The sequence below is a fragment of the Neovison vison genome, chromosome 10, assembly GCF_020171115.1.
Source record: "Neovison vison isolate M4711 chromosome 10, ASM_NN_V1, whole genome shotgun sequence".
Classification (NCBI taxonomy): Eukaryota; Metazoa; Chordata; class Mammalia; order Carnivora; family Mustelidae; genus Neogale; species Neogale vison.
In genome coordinates, this window is record NC_058100.1 from 13382707 (window position 1) to 13400205 (window position 17499).

Sequence of the window (17499 nt, forward strand, 5' to 3'; positions counted from 1 at the left end):
CATCTTTTCAAAATCTCTTGTCTTAAAAATGATGTTTAAAAAGTGATTATACCTTTTTGGCCTCTAACGCAGGCTTTCCCAACTACTTTACGCCAGAGATCGTGATTGCATACAATAAAATTAAGACAAAATAAGCAAGAAAAGTACTAAGGGCAACAATATTATCCAAAATTTAATCTGATATCTGATTATCTGATATCTGATAATTTGATTATCAGCAGAATCAGATTAAAAATACTCTGATAAACAGCTAATGATGTGAAAGGCAGTCTCTGGAACATATAAAAACTTTGCTCCAATCCAGGCACCAAAAGCCTTTGAAGATTATGTTTTTTTTTTTTTTTTTAAAAGATTTATTTATTTATTTATTTGACAGACAGAGATCACAAGTAGGCAGAAAGGCAGGCAGAGAGAGAGGAGGGGAAGCAGGCTCCCCGTTGAGAATAGCTGAAGTTGTAGCTCACAAATATAGTAAATACAGAACTGTAAAATGAAATAAATCAAATGTAGGTATGTAGGGCACAATATACATGACCCTTAAAACAGACAGGAAATCACAGCTATGCAATGTGTAAAGGCATGATTTAGTAATTCTGCTTACCAGATTAAAAATAAATCAACAAACTAGACAAATTTTTAAAAGATCATACACTCTCTTTTCTTCATTTTCTAAGAAATGATGTTAACCACAGATATGCCAGAACATGAATCTAAGTATCTAAAGATCCTTAAAGGATAGAGATGATCGCAAAGCTGGTTTCCAAGAAGAGGCAAATACAGACAAATACAGGAGGGGTGTATATCTGCCGTCAGTGGACATTTTCCTCTTCATAAGGCTAAAATTTTAGAAAAATGTTTAAAAACAAGTAATTTTTAAATAACCCACTTCAAAACATTAAAAATGTCCACTCAAATACTTAAAGATTTATTGTTTGTGAAATACTTTATAATTAATTTAAGGCTCCCAATAATTCCATTAAAGCAATACAAAGTTACAGTAAGATTAACCTTTTTGCTTTTAAAATAAAAAGGAAGTCTTCCAATTAAAGAGCAGACACACATTTATCTCTAATTCTTATGGAAAGCCCACTAAAATTAAAAGTATAAAACAAACAAGGAAATAAATGAGAACTGGTTAGAGCTGTGATAACCAGTTAGAGAGAAGAAAAGCTAATGTTTAAGTGAGAAACTGGATCCATGCTCAGGAACTGGAGGCAAGAGGGGAGGCAGACATGAGGGCTGTGATAAAAATACAAGATTTCTGACAGTCTGTGTAAGAAGCAGACTTTTCATTTCCCTTTCTGACTTACGGAGGCAGGTGACCGACCCTATCATGGACAGGTAGATTAGTCTCTGAAGACATTAAACCAGAAAAGGTTTAAACGCAGGAACACTGATTAATATAAAGAGACGGCACTGAATAAGCCTATGTACCGACACTGTTTGACTTGGGGCCACATCGCCCCAACCTCTGCCTCTGCGGTTACTTTGCCGGCCACTCTGTCTATCAAATCTCCCCTGTCCATCTCCTGTAAGGATACTTAACACGGGACTTAGAACCCACCCAGATAATCCGGGACACTCTCTTCACCTCAAGATCCTTAAGTTAATTTTATCTGCAAAGACCCCTCCTCTAAATAAGGCACATTTTACAGGTTCTAGGAACTCGAACACAGACTTATCATTTTAGCGTTCCTTCTACTACACTGTTCCATCTACTGCACATAATTTAGCCAACACATCAATTAAAAATGAAGATATCCTACATCCTTTTCCAGAAAGCTACCAGTAAATGTAACCTTATCAAAATGAGAGTGAAAGCCAAGAGAAAATAAGACAGTCCCAGAAACAGAGGCTACTGCAAAGGAAAGAAGTAAAGGGAATTCCCTGGGCAGTGATAAAGCAAACTCCAAGTGCACACCAGGGTAAAGAACAACCAGTCTAGATTATAGCAAGACGAACATGGAGAAAATAGGACTGAGAAGGGTATTAAAAAAAAAAAAAAAAGAGGCAACTGTTACCTCTAGGAAAATAAAAACCATAAGAAAGCTAAGTTGAAGAATAAAGTATTATTGTACCTACTTTGTTCAGGAGTAAATGATGTTCACATTGAATACTGATCTAGCTAAAGGCGTTAATATGCTACATCAGAAGAACGCAGTATGGGAGGTATGGCAGCAAAGGAAAGAATGACAATTCTTTGTCCTGCATAAAGGTATCTAATATTGACAAAAAAAAATAGTCTAAATATTATTTAACATACAGAGGTCAATACCACAACCAAGATCTAAGAATTGAAAATGGTTTCCTTGGAAGGGAGCAAAGCAAGGGGCAAGAGGGATGGGGAAGAGCACTGGCAATTTTTTTAAGTCACTGGTTCCCTTTGGAAACTGTGCTCCTATTGGTTTGAAAATAAAATTCATTTATCGCCAAGAAAGGGAAAGCTTCTCAGAAAAGTGTCTTGTCCAGGATCATAACATAGTTAAGAAATATCTATCAAAATGCCTTAAAACTTCTTGTGTCCACAGGAGTATGGAAATTCTTAAAAAGGGGCTCTTAAAAATAAATTCCCAAGTTCTGAGTGTTCCCAGGAATAAAAAAACAAAAACAAAACCGAAAACCAGACACAACCAAAAGCACTACTAATGTATGTTCATATAATGGATCCAACCTCTTGTTTATATTATTACAATCCCATCCAACTTTCTTAAATAAAAGTACTGACTCTTTTTTGTTTACATTAATGTCACAACTACAAATAACAGGTATAACAGGGTAAAGGAGCTGAAGACATAGGAAGGTATTTCCAGACGGCTATCCTGATAGCTAGCTATCTACAGTTTACATGTAGATGAACTCTAATAGTAAAGATTTCATAGTATTAGGAATACAAGATACAAAGGCTGTGTTCTGACCCCTTAGCTCCAGGAAAGGGACAACAGGAATTCCCCCAAAGCTCTTCTCCCCGACTGTCTGAGAAGGGAAGGGGCACCGAAAAGGTGCAATAGCAATGGTGCTAGGAAGAGGTAAAACATGAGAAAAAAAGAAAATTTTATTTTCTACTTAATTAATATCCCTCTTTATCCATTTCATTAATCTATGTCTCATTTCTGAATCATGTTTTGGCTCACTACTCCCACCTTTCCCTTCCCTCCTTCTCTTCAACTGCTTTAAAGCCCACCTATTCCAAATAACCTACACGGGTTTACCGACCGATGTCCTAAATGAGCACGACCGTTACATCAAACTCCACCCCCTCAAACAGGGCACCGACTTCATTTACCTCTTACTGTACCTAATGATAATGTGCAGTCTAGACATACTAATTTAGAATTTTTAATCTTATTGACTTGAAGTCATCTATCTGAACTGTAAGATTTTAAAAGATAGAAGGATAGCACCAGGTACAACTAGGCAAGCATTTCTGATATTAGTAACTGACCCAATCACAAATGCTACAGTACTTTAATATTATTCAGATGCAAAACCAAGTCCAATAAAAAAAAAAGTAAGTCTGGTGGTTTTTCCATAAATATGAAACCAAAGTGAAAGCAACATTTTTAAAAAGAAATGTGCCAAGATATTGTTAGTATGGGATAAGAAGCTCTAGAAACAAATTACTTTTAGAGCAAACCCACTTCAGTTTGACAGTGAAGTAGGAAAAAAAAAAGAAGTCAAAGGAAAAGTATAAATGGTAAGAAAAAAAGCAACAATGGTATTGGAACGAACCTTTCATGTATTTTCATAACTCATGAAAAAAATAATACTGATGCAAAAACAAATGCCTCTATTAAAGTCATTCTGAAATGAACAGAAAAAAGAAAAATAGTCTGTCTTTCTCCATCTTCCTATTAACTCCTCACGCAATGCTGCTGGATCGTTCTCTAACTTTTAGAGTAAAATGTCCCTCGTGAGAACACAGCAGGTTAGATTTTTTTAACTAAAAAGTAATCATACCCAAACACAGTATTCATGTGTTTATAATTAATTCTGACACGTTAAAACAGCAGCATCAGTGAGCATCAGTATTATGTAAATGTTGAAAAATAATTTGGAGGGGTCCCTGGGTGGCTCAGTCGGATAAGCATCTGCCTTTGGCTCAGGCCATGTTTCGCAGGGATCGAGCCCCGCATCGGGCTCCATGCTCAGCCCTCTGGTGCTCCCTCTAGCTATCTCTGTCGCCATCTCTGTCCCTCTATTTCTCAAATAAAATCTTTGAAAAAAAAAAAATTAAATAAATAAATAAATAAATAAACCCCATTTGGGTACTTTAATATGCAAGAGAGACAAAGTTAAATAGCTTAGAAAACTTTTGCCAAATTTAGGCACAACTGGCAACTTAAAGAACTTGAGAAGTACCTCAGCTCTAGGTTAGTATGACATTCCTATATGCTCTTCTTCCCAGAGTTTCGACTGGCAAAGCAAAGACAAAACACCTACAACGGAGACTCCCGAGTGAAGCACTTTTTGTTGGCAATAGAAATTAAGCCATTGGGGCGCCTGGGTGGCTCAGGGGGTTAAGCCGCTGCCTTCGGCTCAGGTCATGATCTCAGGGTCCTGGGATCGAGTCCCGCATCGGGCTCTCTGCTCAGCAGGGAGCCTGCTTCCCTTCCTCTCTCTCTGCCTGCCTATCTGCCTACTTGTGATCTCTCTCTGTCAAATAAATAAATAAAATCTTTAAAAAAAAAAAGAAATTAAGCCATCAAACACACCAGTACTTTAATTAAAAAACAAAACCAAACAGAACAGCCCTTTTGCGAGTAAAGCAGATTTCAGAACCTTTCACCTGGTACCTACTGGAGTCCACAGGTCAACAGGACTGGAGAAGCAAAGTTATCAAGCCAAAGATCGTGAACAGTATTTATACTCTTCGTCCTCCAACTAGTCAAACTTCACCAAGCAGCCCCAGTACAAAGACGACCTTCCACTGTGTTCCCCAAAGCTCTGAACCTTCCTATTTTAGAAGTTAAACGCCATCACAGTTACTTCTGTGGGCGAAGGTGCAAAGTGAAGCTGTATCCCTCATTCAGGTTTCTGTTCTCCAGAATGCACAAAAAGCAGGATTTCAGGTAGGAGAGACCTGGTATCTCTCACAGACTGACGTGAATGCACCGGTCCCTGAGTTCTCAGAGCAGCAGTATGAACGTCACCTCTAACTGGCAACTTCCATACGGAATAATTATCATGAAACTTAAGAATACTAACTCTTAAATTTATAGTTTGCTTTTTCACCCCAAAACTTTAAGAACTAAAAGTCTGATGCCCTGAGTCCTATATAAACACTTTACCTGTTTGGCTTTCAAGTTCTTTCCAGTCGAACTTTTCTCACTTGTACTTGCATCCATCCCTCTCAGGACACTGATGAAATCTTTCTTGGAAACAGTCGATATCAACTTAGCACGTTTTCTAATAGAACTTCCAGCTTCTTTAACCTTTTCATCAACGTTCTTCTGGTGCTTCTGAACGGCGTTAAATAACTGTACCACACCCCTACAGAACATAAAATGACCAGAATAACATAGTTAAGTAACAGTTACACTAGAATACCAACTGTGAGGTTAAGAACAATGTGTTTTTACTGCTTAGGAAAGAGGCAAACATTTAATAGGCACTCAGGTGAAAAGAGCTGAATCTAAAAAATAAACATACATTTCAATGAAAGAACACAGATTTCTGAATAGAGAATAAATATTTATGGACTGATACGATTTTTCTTTTCAGCTTTCACCTTTCTCAATCAACTTTTGTGCAATTAGGACTAAAAATTACTTTTAATGCAAATATCTATTCCTCAAAATATATTATTACATAGTAATTACATCACGCTATAATGGATAGAGAACAGCCTCTACAGTTAGCTGTCTCACCCCCGACACTACGAAAGGTTTTCCGGATTTCAACGTCTTCTATAAATGGAAAAAATAATACTCAAGTAGCTTAAAAAGAATTCAGTTATATTATCTGCAATTCTTATGATAAAAAACTAATTTTTAAAAAAATTCATTTATTTGAGAGGGAGGGAGAGCACGCACACAGCAGACCGAGGGAGAAGCAGGCTCCCCACCGAGCAGGCAGCCCAAGGCGGGACTCCATCCCACCACCCTGGGATCACGACCGAAGCCCGAGGCAGACCCTAACTGACTGAGCCACCTAGGCACCCTGATACGAAACTAATTTTACCCTGATATAAAACTAATTTTAAAGTCCTACTTTAAAATGAAATACTTATTTAAATATTTGGTCTAGTTCATTCCAAGAAGGATTCTGAAGACTGAGACCTGTCGTGTCCATCAGAGCAGCCATGAGCCACGTGGAGCTGGTGAGCCGTGCGACGCGGCTGGCTCATCCGAACTGCACTGGGCTCGCTCCAGGTTGAAAATATGACTGGATGTGTAAGATTTAATATGAAAACAGAGACTTTTAATATATCACCAAGAACTTTTTTTTTTAAGATCTGATTTATTCATTTGACAGAGAGAGATCACAAGTAGGCAGAGAGGCAGGCAGAGAGAGAGGAGGAAGCAGACTCCCTGCTGAGCAGAGAGCCTGATGTGGGGCTCGATCCCAGAACCCTGGGATCATGGCCTGAGCCGAAGGCTGAGGCTTTAACCCACGGAGCCACCCAGGTGCCCCTCACCAAAAACTTTTATATTGATTATATGACAAAATAAAAAATAATTTGAATATTTTGGGTTCAATAAAATACATTGGTACAATTTATTTATTTTTACCATATTATCTAGATAGTATGTGGCTACAAAAAAGTTTTACATTATGTATGTGGCTCCCATTATATTTCTACTGGACAATACCGATTCAAACCATTGCTATCTTTTCAAGTTCCACAATTCTGTCACCGGGAGAGGCACTGTGCCATGTACCTGGAGTATCCCTGCGTGTTCCTAATACGTTTTTCAAGGATGTGAGGCCCTGACTGTTTTTTACACCGGGCATTTCTGCGAGTTGAGTTTGTAGGGCGCAACCTTGAGAGGTGAGGTAACGTCTCCCCCCAGACAAAGAGCAGGCTTGTTACCATTCACCATAAAAGCAGTGGATTCCCAAGTCGAGTGTTCTTCTGTAACACAACCCATTGCCCGCTCACGCATCCTTATAGGGCACCTGTGTTACCAATGAGGGACAAAGGGAACCAGTGGAAATGTGATGCTCTGGCTACTCTGCCAAGAGTAATAAAGTCCTTTGTCTCTGACCCAAAAGTCTCTTGTCTTCTGACAGTACCCAGGAAACTAACAGGCTAGCTTATTAACTTGTAAGAAGGATAAAATTCCATACCCTTCAGAGCAGGGCTGGGGCCAAAGTGAGGAAAGGGAGATGCATGTTATTAATTTCATTCTCAGAGAAATCCTGCAGGGTAGATGTAATAGTCCACTGCTTTTTTAGGTAAATAAAATGAAGTAAAAATTAGGCAGCATACCCAAGGACACAGGTAGTAAGTCAGTGCTGGGATTTGAACCTAGCGGTCTGGCTCTATCTATGTCACTCTAGACACCTATGTGGATTAAAAAATGACCCAATGATACAGGTAACTAGAAAATCAAAAATAATTCCACTAAGTAGAACTGCTGTATTTTTCAAGTAGCAGCTCAAATGTTCTCTCCTCTGTGAAATCTTCCCCAACTCCCCTGACAATCTCCTGCTGTAAGCTCCCAACACACAGGACATGCCTCTAGTCTCAAAGAGACTGTAATTCCTACAGGTGAGTAGGCAAGGGCCACCGGGCAGCCACCAGATTCTATTTATCTTTGGACATGGAGGACATCAATAAATGCTTGGTGCCAATGATAAAAAAAAAAAAATGCAGAGTGAAAAGATAGCATAAAGTTATTGTAATACATAATTGGTTATGCCCTAAGTATAATGTAAGAGAACAATAATCACCTATAGTCATAAATTCAGATAACCATCGTAAGAGAAATGCATGTCTAATTACACTGTTCTCCTGACTACAGAAACAGTATGATTTGCAATAGGTTCAGACCAAATATACACTGAGGACATTCGTTATATGTTTGCCTCATGAGACCTGTAAAATCTTTCGCTGAATTCAGGATTAAATAGGCAGGTTTTGATATAAATCACTTGGCTGAGAAGGCAGAGCTTAAGATCAGGTCGAGTCAGAAATGGATCACTATCAAAGCTTTCATATACTCACTTTTTAAAGGGCAGAACAGTCTTACCTTGTTGCAATTCTCTGAAGATTTCTCTCCGTTTCTTTGTCTTTGACAACATCTGGCTTTACTCTGCACATCATTTCCCATTCCCGCTTCTTATCAAGCTGTGTTATAAATATTGTTATGTGAAAGAATATTAGGCATTTTTGAAAGTGCAGCATACTTTGATATGATACTCTGTGAAAGGACAAAGGTAATAAATCATTCTGGCTTAGTGTGTCACAGCAACTGAAAAAACCCCACACTTTTAGGGGTTCAGCTCAGGGGGCCTGTGGTTAGCACTCTGCATGTCATGTGAGAAGCACAAAGTGAGTTTCTGTCAGGCTCTCTGACAGCAGGGGCCTGGACAGCTGCCAGGATACTGAGGCAAGAAGGACAAGGTACGATGTGAGAGAGCCACATGCTTGACCTGCCACCACCAGATCATCAGAGGTAAGCATTAGAAAGACCCCAAACTATGGTCTTTGATAATCACAAGTTTAAATACTGTTTATTTTCTCAAAAACTGTCTTTCTCAGCAGACAGAGTAATTAAAAATTTGCATCGGCTTTTAAAATAATAGCATTGTATCCAGTAGTACTCTGGTCCCAGGCACCTGACTGGACACCCCAATACACTGCATTGGTATATACTGCTGTCTCAGGCCAACATATCATCTACAATCAAATATACGGAATGTAATGAACTGATCACCAGGAAGTTAGTAGCATCAAAGGCAGTAATAAGAATCCGTGGGGGAAAAAAATCTCCTTTTATCTATTGCTTTTCTGCATCCATCTAAACTCTTATTTTTGTATTAATGAAAAGGTCTAATCATAGTTATATCAAACTGTGTTCACCATAGATTAGCCTGACTTCTTTCTAAAAAGAATAGATTTCTCCCCAAATAAGATAATTTACTTTAACTGTTATGAAATCCACTATCAGATTATGGCAGAAATTTAGAAATCTTACTTTTAAGTTCAAAACAGTTAATTCTTAATTATTTGTAGTATCCGAGGCATGCATAATCCCAAAATAATTTTTAACTGTTTGAAGTGTAATTTTAAACTTATGATTAGAAATAAGTACTAGATATTCCAGAAACTGAAAATATTTAACAGTAAAAAACAATGAGAATCTGTACAGACTCTACTCAGAAATACATAATAAGAGCATTTGGAGAGACTGTGCCCTTTTTCTGGTAGCAATGTGTGTTTTCATCCATTATGTGAACAGTATCGTCTCCAGCACTCAAAGGGTTGGCCTAGAGTTGAGTTAGAGACTCATTTTTTCTTGACTTCAAAATGTTCTTACTTTCACTAGAACACTGGGACTAGAGGTAATTAAGGATTCTGCTATTTGTAAAGCTTCCTTCAGCTTTTGCCAGATAGCAATGATTCAAATTCTCAGTTGAAAAGCTATCAGTAAGATGTAGAGAAAAAATTTATCTTAAAGTAAAAAGAATATTGAAGAGCACAGTATACTCTGTTTCTAAAAGCAACACTTATAAAGTTCCATCTTTATACAGCTTTTGCAGAGTACTAGTATTTGGAACAAAGAAAATAATTCACCTTGAAACAAGATAAGGGGATGATGAACTTAAAAGGAAATACATTCCTTAAAAGGAAATATATGCCAATCTAAATCTACTTTTCTTTCATTTCATTTTTCTTTCATTTTACCTATAAAGTACCTCTTGGAAATAAATACTTTTATATTGTCAGTATGATCGCAGAAAATTATTTTCACAGAAAATAGTATTTATTTCACTAACCAAGTATTTTAGACACAGAAATACTTCATTAAGTACAAGGGATTAAAAACCTTACTATTTCTCTTTATTTTTATACTACACAACTGCAAAATGAAGTCCAACTTTTGGCCTTGAATCAGCAGATTGTCCTAGTCTAACTTCTATGAGTGATTTAACAAAAGGTATAATGAATTCAAGTTTATCTAGCAGGGAAACAGTCCATTTCTGAAACTGCAACCAATCCCTGACAAGGACACCTTCACAGATTCATATTACAAAATAGGTTTTTAGCAAAAAGTAACTAACATGATTCTATTGGTTCAGAATCTAATAATGTTAGCATACAGACAGCTAAACTGAATGAAATATTTAGACCCAGGAATCACTGCCACATGTATAATTTATTTGACTTTAAAAGGTCAAGTTTCTCAGGAGTTTAATTTCTATTTCTTTGCTTAGATGATTAAAAAATGAACATGCTCAATGGAGTAATTTAGACGAGGTTTCTGTGCAAAAGCTTGGTTAATCACCCCCATGTAAAAAGCAACTTAAAGGGTTGCCTGGGTGGCTCAGTGGGTTAAAGCCTCTGCCTTCATCTCAGGTCATGATCCCAGGATTCTGGGATCGAGCCCCACATCAGGCTCTCTGCTCAGCAGGGAGTCTGGCTTCTCCTCTCTCTCTGCCTGCCTCTCTGCCTACTTGTGATCTCTGTCTGTCAAATAAACAAATAAAATCTTTAAAAAAAAAAAAAAGGCAAGTTAAAAAACTGGACTGTTAAGTGGACCAACACTCCCAGGAACAAGTTGGTACAGATAGGAACTCGACTAGACTAGGCAAACAATCTAATCTACAAAGCAACTGGTAAGACACACCTGTTTTCTCTTCTCTAGTCTCTCTTGCTTTAACTTTTCTTTTTCCTTTTCCAGCTCTCTGTTTTTGACCAGAATAGTGGATTTACTTTTAGGAGTTTTCTTGTTAAGAATTTTAGCCATGGCATCCGCCCAGCCCACGTTAGTTCCAACACTAGCTTCGGCTGTTTGTTCATTTCCATTGCCACCGGGTTCAACTTCATCTTCATTGTCAGCTTCCACTGCTTCATCATCTGAAGAAAAGTGATCCTTTTCTGATTCACAACTTCCTACAGAACCTAAGAGTAGAAACAAATTAAACTTTAACACTGGAGGAACAGGTTGTCAAGGCCACGCCAGATCCCCAGGACCCATCATAAAGCTAACAGATCTCCATCTGTCTCCATCTGCGCAAGAGAGGGCTTTGTAAGTCCCAGAGCTGCAGTCATAGCAGAGAGAAAAGGACCCTCCATCCTACTGCCATCAACCCCCAAAGACCTGGCCCCACCATGCTGGGCTTCACCACCCAGGACCCAGGCAGCAGAAACAAATCCAAAAGCCCACACCACCTTCTACTGTCTCCTATTGCAGATGCCAACATGGGAGCAGTGTAGGGTGTGTTCAAGTCCATGGGCCTTCCTTGTGTCATTGAACTACTTAAAGAGACCAATGAAAATTATTTTTAAAACGATTAACAAAAAACTTTAATCCATCAAGATAATGGAACAATGTTTCCATGGTAAAGAGAAGTTAGATTAACCTCTCTGGGGATTTGACCCAGATATTTAAAATTCTGAATTAGTGTGTTGGAAAGTCTAAAAAACAAAATGGGGGGCGCCTGGGTGGCTCAGTGGGTTAAGCCGCTGCCTTCGGCTCAGGTCATGATCTCAGGGTCCTGGGATCGAGTTCCGCATCGGGCTCTCTGCTCAGCAGGGAGCCTGCTTCCCTCTCTCTCTCTCTCTCTCTCTGCCTGCCTCTCTGCCTACTTGTGATCTCTGTCTGTCAAATAAATAAATAAATAAATAAATCTTTAAAAAACAAAATGAAACAAAACAGAACAACCAGCCTCCTTTCATAGAATTTGCATATAACATTATAAAATTAGATGTTTAACATTTCCAAAAAATGATCTAATAAAGTAATATCTGCCCAAGAGACTGAAGATTCAATTGCACTGCTGGGTGACCAAATGACAGTATCAAGTTCTGAGCTGTAGAAACAGAAGTGCACTGTTGGAATTGTATCCTGCACAACCTCCGAAAGAAGCATGTACAGGTCATTTGCCAGCTAGTTCATCTTATAAGGTTCAAAGAGCTGGGATCAGCGGCTTGGCGGAAGTAAGAGTCTAGTTGGTGGCCTTACTTGAAAACGAACTCATTGTGAAGCTTTTATAGTTTACGTTTTGGGGCCTTTCTCAACTTCTGAAGTTCACCGAACTTTACTAGCAAGAGCACAAGCAGCCAGCACAGTCTGCAGACATCTATATGATCCACAGCCTTCTGGACAGCTTCTGTTTTCTGTTCTTCAGAAGCCAGTGGAACTTACTAGGAAATACTTCAAAAGAGAAAATCATCCAGTAGCTTAGAAACTCAGAATGTTCCTTAATAAGCAGAAGAGGAGTGAACAAAGCATTGCATTTCAGGAAGTGTGCGCTGGGTCCATGTGCGCAATCACAGCGGAGCGTCACAAGCAGAACTTCTCCTTCTACCCGAGAAGTCGGATTGTCTTTTGTTGTTACTTCAAAATAATGTGCCTACTCCTCAGCTCTAAGACCCCCTTTCTTCTTTAAGTCATTTCAAGAAAATGTGCATATTCTGATTTCAGATAACACCTTAGCCTTTTTTCCCCTCTGAATTCAGCTTATTGCCTAGACCAAAATGAAAGGAGCGGAATGCACAGCAGCCTGTTAATGTCTGAGTGATCCTCTCTCATCTCTCGACCGTAAGCCATGAAGTAAGAGAGAACTGCCAGAAAGGTCCCACTTAGCTAGTCATTATAACACCTGCAACTTTGCTATTACTTTTGCACAATGCTTTTACTTAAGTGTTGGAAATTCATGAAATGCAAAAGATGTAAAAATAAATACTTAATACATTTAAGATAAAAATTTATAACCTTCAAAAACAGCAAATAAAAATATAAACAAAACATTTACAGATGTAGAAAAAAATGAACCTCAAACAAGTAAGGAAAAGTATCTTCAAAGTGTGCCAGTGTTATCAAAAAGTAAAGGAAATAATAAAGGAACTTATCAGTAATTCCACTGCCCTAATGTGCTGCACATTTCTTTTCTTTTCTTTTTAAGATTTTATTTATTTATTTATCAGAGAGCGAGAGCACAAGCAGGGGAACAGGAGGCAGAGGGAGAGGCAAGCAGAGGGAGAAGCAGGCTCCCCACCTAGCAAGGAGCCCGACACGGGACTGGATTCCAGGACCCCAGGACCATGACTCAAGCCAAAGGCAGACGCCCAACTGACTGAGCCACCCAGGTGTCCCTACACATTTCTCAATAAAGAGAAAAAAAGTTTTAAATAGAGACTCATTTGCCACATATTTAATTTGAAGCCTTCTCTACATGCTGCGCGCTGGGTAAATTTAAGAAATCTGAGGACATGGGATTCTAGGCTTTGACATGCACATACAGGTGATATAAGAACTTTATTATTTACGAAGTATTTTTAAAAGTATCTAGATTTTGCCAAACAAAAGCTGTTAGCACCATCATCCAATTCAATGAAACTAAGTGTCTACTTATACACCAGATTTCAGAGTCACACAAGTTTTCCCTCAGAAGCATCTCCTGGGACCACTGTTCCTAGAAAGTACACTGAGAAGCAAAGTTTGGAGAATGTAATTACCTGGAAAATAAAGATGTTAATACTATACATGTTTTATTCCTCAGAGCCAGTAGCATTTCATAGGTATTAATAACAAAATACACAATTACCTGACAAGTGCTTCTTCTAATAAGAAATTTATTTAAACGTAAAGAGGCAGAAAGGGCTTAAATGTCTGTGTGAATGAAGAATACTTGGGTGATTAAAAACAGAAGGTTTTACCAGCCCCCGGTAACATGTCAAAACTACAATACTGACATCTAGTGTTTTGTCCCGATGCATTCGCACAGATGGCAACAATCTGACCTCAGGTGCACTGCAAAGGCTGCCACAAGACTTTAGGGCTGTAGGAGCTATCCCAATGCTCTGCTTACAAACTTTGGCTCTTCTTCTTATCCAGACTGACTACCACAGTACGCCTATTATAGGCACACAATAAATCTGTGAAAAGCCTTGTAACACCACTTCATACAACACGTATAAACCAATTTAACAAATTCAAAAAGAATCCACTAAATTGATCATCTTTATTTTTATTTTTTTTTTTAAAGAAGTTCTAGCTCAGAGGTGTCTGGCATTCACTACAAATGGAAATGATCATGTTTTATATAAATTTAAAAAATGCCAATGTAATAAGGTCCTCCAGCATACTAAAAACCAGGATTTACTCCTAGGATACCAAAGATAAAACAAATCAGAAAGCAGAACTGGTTCTTAAAATTTTACTGTATCCTATGAAGATGAGACTTTAAAAAAAATTTTGACTAACTGATCTTTAACAACATAAGTTAAGTGCATGTATCTAGGGGCACCAGATAAGTAAAAAATTCCTTTGAAGCCTTCTGTTATCTTTAACATTAAACCCTAAGTTTGCATTCTATATTTAGAATCTGGAAATTAAGGAAGGGCTACAAAGAACACTTACTGGAATAACTAAAAGTTCCAATATAACTTTCCGCATTTATGGAAATGTTCTATTATCAAAACTGCCTCCGAGCCACTGAGCATCAGAGGCTACTGAGTACTTCAAATGCAGCTAGTACAACCTAGGAACTTGATTTTTCATTCTGATTACTTTAAATTTAAAAAGCTCCATGTGGGGGCACGTGGATGGCTCAATCAGTTAAATGGCTGACTCTTGATCTCAGGGTCTTGAGTTCTAGCCCCACAGTGGGCTTCACGCTGGTTGTGGAGCCTACTTAAAAAAAAAAAAAAAAGCCACAGGCAGCTAGTGGCTACCAGCTACCACACTGGCAGGGCAGGGTTAAACTTCCAAGGTTCTGAGGTAGGCACAGGCATTTCCCAACTCCCACTGCCTTTTCTCCAAACTTCCAGCTCCCTTTCAAATTTACCATCTGTCCCTGATCCCAGATATGGTTAGCTGTTGGCTAGAAAGAGGGATAAAGTTTTAAGACTTACAGTCCTTCAATATTTACTGTGCACTCATGAATGATGGTGAAGGGAAAAACAAAAAAATCTAAGTCTAGGTTTCTCTCCTTGAAGAGGTCATATGTTTAGCGGATAGATAAATCAGTTAACAAATCACAAAATTGGTTTTACAATATGCAAAATTCTAAGTGCTCTTCTTTTAAAAAAAAAAAGGCAACAAAGAAAGGGTGACTGTTTGGGGGTATCTTTTAATATTTATATTAAAGTTGCTTCCTAGGTAAAGCAAGGGTTTGAATGCCAAGAGTCTGGAGGAGGCCAAAGGAGTAAGATTCTACAACCTAGGTGAACCGAAAAAGGCTGGGGGTTTGACCACTAAATCTGGAACAGAAACTCCCTAGATCTGACTGAGTCAATGCCCTGCATAAAAATTAAAATTAGGATAATCATCATCATGATGGGCATTCCAGGCCGAATAAACCAGTATGTCCAAAGGCACGGGAATGTGACACAAGGTGAGGTGTTTATGAAATGACAAGTTCAGACTGGCTGAAACTGGATCCAGAAACTGGATAGTAAGAACTGAGTCTAAGGAGCTCGCTGATTTATAAAAAAGCTGATCTGATTTACTACCCAAGAAATAAAATACGCACATTAACCCCCAAATTAAAACCAAGTGGTTTAAAATTACAATGCTAAAGGTGTGTGTTCCCAGTAAGAGGCCAAACTGCTAGTGCTGTTCTCTCTTGGTACTTACCTTGGGCCCTTACTTTTAAAAAGCTTCTCTATTGGATTAAGAAGGTTGTTCTTTTAAAATACAAATACCATCTGGGAGCATTAAGGTTATTGGTTAATATTCAACCTACTTCACACCTTTAGAATTACTCTAAATCAAACAGAATTGCTCATAAAAACTTGGTAGAATCAGTTAGTAGTAGTAAAGAGTACGAACACAGAAGTCAGGCTGCCTGAATTCAATCTTACCTCCAGATACAAAATCCCCATCTGTAAAAATAGCAATAAAACAGTATTGATTTCATTGTGGTTTTGTGATACTTAAATGTATTAATATATATTAAAGTTCCTGAAATAGTGCCTAGCCCATAGTAAACATTTAAGTGCTGATTACATACTACACACAGAGACACACATGATAAGAATTTTAATGTGGTTGTGGAGGAGAAATGAACAAGGAAGGAATATGTCTGGTAGCTGGAATCTTCAAGATGTGGGAGGTGCTGGATGGGAAGCTTTAGATGACCAGCTAGTTACAGCACAGGGGTGAAGAGCTCAGATTATAAAATCAGACAGACGTGGCATTATGTCTTAGTCCACTACTTTCCAACAGTATTAACTGGGTTGAATTACCTGAGTTTCCTTGTAGCAAAATAGACATGAAAAATAGTTATCTACCTCACTGGGTTGTTACCATGATTAAATCAGGTAACACATGAAAAGCACTTAACACAGACCTGGTACATGGTAGACACGAAATAAATAATGGAGAGTAACCAGTGGACAGACAAGAATGCTGAGAACCTAGAAGACAGACCAGGGATGGGAGATCACAAAACACTAAAGAAAGATGCCCAAAAATGAGTGGGTAAAAGGGATTTCACTTCCACTGTAACTTTGTCTGCGGTCCGGTCTAGAGTCCGGTATAGCGCATGTGCCCAGTAATTAAGTGCAGGCGGGCTACCTTGGACTTGACTTTAGAAGTCATCAATGTCACTGCAATACAACTTGTTTCTCTTTTGTAAAGTAAGCTCTACATCCAGTGTGGGGCTTAAATACATGACCCCAAGATCAAGGGTGCCTCGCTCTACAGACCGAGTCAGCAAGGTGCCCCATGTCCCACAACTTCTCAAAGAACTCTAAAATACTGACAGTACTACCTAGCTAACACTCATTCAGAGCAAGTTCCTGGGGGTTTTTTTTGTTGTTGTTGTTTGTTTGTTTTGTTTTAAAGATTTTATTCATTTTATTTGACAGAGATCACAAGTAGGCAGAGAGGCAGGCAGAGAGAGAGGAGGAAGCAGGCTCCCCGCTGAGCAGAGAGCCCGATGCGGGGCTCGATCCCAGGACCCTGAGATCATGACCTGAGCCGAAGGCAGCGGCTTAACCCACTGAGCCACCCAGGCGCCCCAGAGCAAACTACTGTTTAAAGCACTCTCCAGGCACTATCATTTAATCCTCACAACACTCTTATTGCTCTTATTGTTCTACCTACACAGGTGACAATTCTAAAGCTTAGAAAAGTCAAAAAGAAAGTTAAGTCCAAAGTCACAAAGTTAACAAGCAGAGCAATAGTGCTGTTTGGCTTCTGAGGCACTAGAAAGCTTTGACTCAAAGCTTCAACTTAGACTAACATGTACTGAATGAATGCAGAAAATATTCATTAAATAGTTAAAGAAAGTGTGAATTAAAAAGAAATCTGTAATCCTCAGTGAACCAGAACAGCCCATTCCTCATCTCCATTCTGCTTTTGCCTAACAATGCACATT

At 38.6% G+C, this 17499-nt stretch overlaps 1 protein-coding gene across 1 annotated transcript in view; it reads right to left on the reverse strand.

The window, feature by feature from the left end:
• RRP15 (ribosomal RNA processing 15 homolog) overlaps positions 1-17499 on the reverse strand; it is a 40408-nt gene that overhangs the window by 17687 nt on the left and 5222 nt on the right. Inside the window, exons 2-4 of the mRNA XM_044266822.1 lie at positions 10797-11071; positions 8196-8293; positions 5289-5490 (exon numbers count right to left, since the gene is read on the reverse strand). Of these exons, the coding sequence (XP_044122757.1) occupies positions 5289-5490; positions 8196-8293; positions 10797-11071 (575 nt within the window). The remainder of the gene's footprint in view (positions 1-5288; positions 5491-8195; positions 8294-10796; positions 11072-17499) is intronic.